General features: G+C 40.6%; 1 protein-coding gene across 3 annotated transcripts in view; it reads left to right on the top strand.

Moving 5' to 3' along the window:
• The window catches only part of eif2b3 (eukaryotic translation initiation factor 2B, subunit 3 gamma), a 28,132-nt gene extending 24,309 nt beyond the window's left edge, over positions 1–3,823 (top strand). For all 3 annotated transcript variants that reach the window (XM_044038479.1, XM_044038473.1, XM_044038464.1), the window contains one exon: positions 3,594–3,823. In XM_044038479.1, the coding sequence (XP_043894414.1) occupies positions 3,594–3,646 (53 nt within the window). In that variant the 3' untranslated portion in view covers positions 3,647–3,823. The remainder of the gene's footprint in view (positions 1–3,593) is intronic.
• Positions 3,824–6,000: the final 2,177 nt, after the last annotated feature.

Consider the following 6,000-nt stretch of genomic DNA (forward strand, 5'->3'; position numbering starts at 1 on the left):
GTCTTTTTTGGACTGGTGAGACTGATTTTCTGATCTTTCAGCCTAAACAATTGGATATTTTATAACTAATCGATGATGGGAAGACTTTGAATGGGGTTCGATATGCTGAACCAAAAACCGCCTGATACTATCAAGCTGAAAGGGTTTCACCTCCTAGTGGAGCAGAGGCAGACACGTTCAATAAACGGATTCCCTACTAGTGCTTGTACACAGAGACAAGGACAGTAGTCCGACTTAACGACGTCGGTTGACTTAACCGTGCGTGGAAACGCACTGAATGTCCTTTGCCACTAGTCTCGATGGTTGACCATCGGCTCAGGCTTCTAAAAACATTGCACACTCACTCAACTGCTGAAGCTGTTAGTGGTGAAGGACCACCCTGGCAGCAGCCACTCTCACACTCTTTCACACACACACACACACACACTGGTAAAATACACACATGTAGGTCTATATCAGGTGTTTATATTCAACAGATACATACCTTCACCCTAGTTGCTTTGACAAATGCACACACGTGCATGTATTTATACATTATATACACGGACAAACACACATTTCTCTGTCAGCCTCCCTGTAAAACTCTTCCCTGATGTTTCGTTCCATGCTGACTCCGATTAAAGGATTTGCTTTAAATTTGTAACTATATTTGGTTTGAAACAAGCGCTTCCAAATCAAGTTATAATCCTGTTTATAAACATACGGCTATTTTCTGTTCTTGATTTGTAAATACATATGGTCTTAACTTAGTGACCATTGACAGCACAAGGTCTGAGACAAAACCCAGAAATGCAGTGAAGGTATATTTATTCTATACAGTGACAGCACACACACACACATGCATGCCTGGCCAAAAATACAACACTTTAAAACCGAAAAGGAGAATTAGTAAAATCTCTCCCAGAAACTCCAACCCCTCCTCCTAAATAAATGGTTACCCAGAAGGGAATGAGGTCATTCATATGATTTGAAATTTGGTTTCCAACTATTTACTATTGCACATTTCAATGTAGAGCTGCAACTAACGATTATTTACATTATCGATTTAACTGCCGATTCTTTTCTCCAGTAATCGTTTGGTCCATAAAATGTCAGAAAATGTTAAACAATATGGTGATCAGTGTTTGTCAAACCTGGAAATAATGAGTTACACAAACCGATTAAATCATTTCTTTGTTATCTGGAGACAAAGAAACCAGAATATATTCACATGTAAGAAGCTGAAACAATCAGAAATCTTGTTTTAATAATGAAAAAGCTTCAAACCGATGAATCAATTATCAAAATATACGATTCATCTAGCAATCGATTCATAATTGAATCGTTGTTTCAACTCTATTTCAGTGTGGTTAACAGTCAACTACCCATTAAAAAGTGAAATAGCTTTACCTTACTGTGCAGCAACTCATACACCTTTAACTCCCACAAAGCTCTCCGTGTCTCTTATTTTTAAAATACTGTGTGTATGACCCAGCTGAATAAAATACAATAAATAGTAATAGTTATGGGCTGTGAGATGGCCTCCGGACAATAACTTACAACAATATAAAAGTATAGATGCGCATGATTTGCTTGTTGTTTAGTGGTCATGCGCGTGTTCATGTGCGAGTGTGCGCCTCACTTCACACAGTGCAGGCATATGTTGTGACAAAGACTCGTTTAGTTACTGACAAATTAAGTAACTTTTGTCCCTTTCTCCCCCAGTCACTCCCTCTGCTTCCCATGCACTGTTTGTCCTCCCCTGCACACATGCCCATGCACACACACACACAGACACACACACATGGCACAGCAGGATAAACCAAGTCTGAGCAACAGATTCCTTCACACTAAAACCTGCCTTTGTGGATGGAACATTACTCTTCTCCACCGTTTGCTTTGGATCAGCACTGGTGCTCGGGGATGGAGGGATGTAGGGAGGAGAGGCTGCTCTCCTCATGCTGAACTGAGTTGGGTTTTTAGAGGGAGATAGTGAGGGAAATGCTGGCAGACTCTGTTCCAGGCATCATCTATTTCTTTTATCGAGGTTCAGGTAGCAGTCAGTGTGACCTAAGTCTTACCACACACAAGATTCTGGGAGTGAACTCAAATAAATGAAAGGGCCATACAGAGGAGATGCATGTTATAGCCCATTAACTACAAATTGGGCATCCTTTCTTTTCCATTTCTGTTAGTGTGATAGCACATTGAACACACATAAATAACTTGATGACGAATCCAATGTTAATTTTATATTCTTGGCAAAAATGTACAGTGTGTACAGTAATAAAGTTGCCAAGTATTAGTCCCTCATCACTAACTTAAACGTCTTTGTAGGAGCCAACAGCCTCCTGTCAAACAACACTTTGTTTATACTAGAAATGATTTTGTGTGTCACTGGTGTGATAAATATTCATGACACATTTCTGTGAATGCAGAATGATGACAAACTCTCGAAGAAGAAATAAGCTTTATCTTGTTCATTTACATTCTTTTTTGATTTTTCATGTTATAAATCAAAAAATGTTAACATATCTACTATATTTGCATGCTCATGACTTTCTTAAGTGGGAAAGTGGGAAACCATTGGTCCAATATTACAGTCAAAGTATTTACATAGGTGTGGCTAACAGAGTACACTACTGTGAGTGGGGCAAAATATTGATATGGCAGTATATGATTATCATTGTCTTAACTCATAAGAAACAACAATATCTTCTTCTTTTTTTTTTACTTTTTAAAAGTATTCTTGCAAGTTCAGACGATGTGAGTCTCCTTGCTACTTAATGATGGACTTTTCCTCTTTATTTGTATGTTTTTCCTGTTACAAATATCGCACTTTTTAGCTGGGGACAGATTTTTTTTTCCCTGAATTTACCCACAATTCACAGTTGGGCAGAGTCTGCACCAGTCAGCACTTGTTGAGGGTAACAGACCCGACGCAACTGAAAAAGAGTGGGTGGGGCACACGACATACCGTCAGAAGACGCAGACGACAGGAAGTAGTGGGAGTATCAACGCTACGACGGCGACGTTTAAACAGGTGCTGAAACCAGTCGATTAGTTTGTAAGTCTTTTTAAAAATCGTTAACTGTGTCCCCAGCTTGAGCAGTTTTATATCGCCAATTTGACTCAAAGGGTGTCACAACTTTCTTTCACGCAGATAGAAATACACAAGATCACAAGAATGACATGAGGAGCAATGTTAATGTTGACATGGTGACATTTTTTCCTTTTCATTTCAGTTCAATTCAAATACCTTTTATTTTTCGGTTATGTCGTTCATTTCTATATCGAAGCATCCGTGTGTGTTATACACCTCACATGAGCATTCTTCATACCATTACTCCAACACACAAAACTATTTAATAGAGCAATTAAGTAGTGCCTACGTAACAGGTAATGATGTAGGGTGTAAATCAACCGTGTATGAGTTCTGATGGATGTCGGCTTTTTTTTTTTTTTTACATTACATTTTTTTTGGCGACATTTTTTGTTGTTTGTTCGTTTCCTAGAGAAATCATTTTAACTGAAAACACAATAATGACCACATTTCATGTTAGCAATAGAATCTGCCTTTTAATACAAACCGCTTATAAATCTCTCTTTCTCAGCTGAAAGGACTAATGAGGTCATCGTTGGAATGGACCAGCTGATGGAGATCTAGCTCCCATGGATAAGGAGTGGCGACGTCTCATTGACCAACCAGAGAGCAGCAAAAACCCTGAAGGCCGACTAAATTCGTCAGCTGATGACCGGACAGAAGCCCGGATGCTGCCGGACTGTTTCGCTCTTTTTTTTGTACATTGTGTCCAAATAAAGGCCGGTCTGCTTTCAGCCATTATTCTTCGTGATGGTGTGTTTTTCCTCCGCGTCTCATTGGGATCTTTGTAATTGTTTTACCACACTACTTATTATCAGATCACTGCTGTCACCTAACAGCGGGACTCTGTTTACCCTGCTGTAGGAGGAGGAGCGCAGGCTCGTACATGTTTGAATTGTGCATGTGTGTTTACATGTGCACACTGTGCAGCTGTGAAGACCAGAGATGTAGCGAGAAAGCAGTGGGAGGGGTGACCACAATGGTGTGGGGGTTAAGTTTATTTGTATACAGAAATGGTCTATGCGTAGGCCCGGGACCACCCAGCTTGATCCTGTATCAGTTATCACCGACACCCCACCCTCACACACGAACGAACACAGAGGAGGAAGACGCTAACTCGCGCTTGACTCTCTTTTCTTTTCTTTTTTCACCTCTTCTCTCCCTTTGCTGTCGCAAGATTTATGGCATTCTTTTGGGCAAAGCATTTCTTAAATTACAGGTTTGAAGTTCCTTAGTCACGAAGGAAAGGGATGAGGCCAGGGAAGTCTGTGGGGATGCTTTGTGTGCACATGTGCTGGTGTCTGTGATCTACTGTCCTCTGTTTTCTTTTGTGTCTGTGGCCGTGCAGGACTCATTTAGACCGTCTCTCTTGTGGCTCGATTATGTGATTTTTGCTGTGTGCGGAGAAGAGAAAAACGATGTTGTCTTCCATCTCTACTGTACTTTAAATATTTTCGGCTTGTTAATCTGTCAAAATGTCATGTTTTTATGATTATTCCTCCAAAAATATCACAGTTGCTGGCATGACCCTCGGGTCTGTAAATTATGTTTTTTAAGTGCTGCGTCACTGACACAGAGAAGAATTAAAAGGATAGTCCAGTTCTTTGAGTTATTGACACATTGTCAACACCATGTCGAGGGCTGCCAACCTCAACACCCAGCTCAGGACGCGTTTACTGAAAACATGGCCGTCGGCAGGAACTCGAGGAAAAAATTGATTTTTGCCACTTATGGAAAGGCTCACCTCATAACTTGTTCATAACTTGAGAGAATATCTGCCACTCTGCTCACTCCCTGCACCAAAGTCCATACAGAAAATAAGCGATTCTACATCGTCACACACGGGAGCTGCTGATCCACTGCTGCCTCCATCAGAACTTTTACACGTTGTATTTTGGGACTTTGATATTTTTAACATTTCGTCCAAACGAGGCAGCAGCAGAACAGTAAACATATTCTTTATGAACATTTGGTTACAAACTTCACTGTCTCTAGCTGTCTAACTGTGAGAAAGACGTGCCATAAATACAATTAAGCAGGTGTCTGTTTTTTCTTTTTCTTTTATGATGGCGGAAAAAAGAGTTTTACCTTGTGTCCCTGCTGGCAGCCATGTTTTTTTTCGAGAGCACATGGCTGCTTCTCAAGGATAGCAGAATGCTCAGTGAAGTCGGTGCTAAAAATGGATGGACAAACATGTTGATGTGGGCTTTTCCTAAAGGTTGCAATAATAACTCAGCATATTAAACTCAGGTTTTTATTCAGAAACCTTGAAAATGTAAATAAATGTAAAAAAAAAATTCTTTTCATATCAATGAAAAATGACTCGTAGTGGTTTTCTCACCCCACAGGAGTGAGACTAGATCAGATTTGAGGGTGAAAGACTACATTTGTCACCTGTGTTTTATGTTAAAAAAACCCCCACAGTTCACTTTGTCCACGCTCTTTGTCTTTGTCTTGACTATGTTAACCCTTTTTTTTGCCGTCCCACTCTCTGACCTCTCTCTTCAAACCACATGATGAGATCTGGCAGCCGGGTGTGTTTGGGCAGAGGCTTGTATATTTACACAAAGACCCCAGAGTCTTCTCGACACAACGGCACCGTGGCCGAGCCCACCCTCGCACAAAACATGCGTGTTTCCTGCTGCAATGTGCGTATGTGCATGCTTACCTGCGTGTGACTGTGTCACATAAACTAATCAGTGCCTGTGTGACTTAATGCGTCCATGCGCGCGTGCAAATGTGTATGTTTGCTTTTGCAGATCTGGAAATCACATGTCACGGCCGCAGACTTGTCGGGCTTTTGGTTTTTGTCGCATTGAGGAATCATTTGACTTCTTTTCAAGGGCTTTTCATCTGATTGTGCTTCAAACAAATTTACTTCAAATCTTTCTTTCTTTTGATTGCACTTGATTGATGTG

Source organism: Solea senegalensis, linkage group LG1 (assembly GCF_019176455.1).
Source record: "Solea senegalensis isolate Sse05_10M linkage group LG1, IFAPA_SoseM_1, whole genome shotgun sequence".
Taxonomy (NCBI): Eukaryota; Metazoa; Chordata; class Actinopteri; order Pleuronectiformes; family Soleidae; genus Solea; species Solea senegalensis.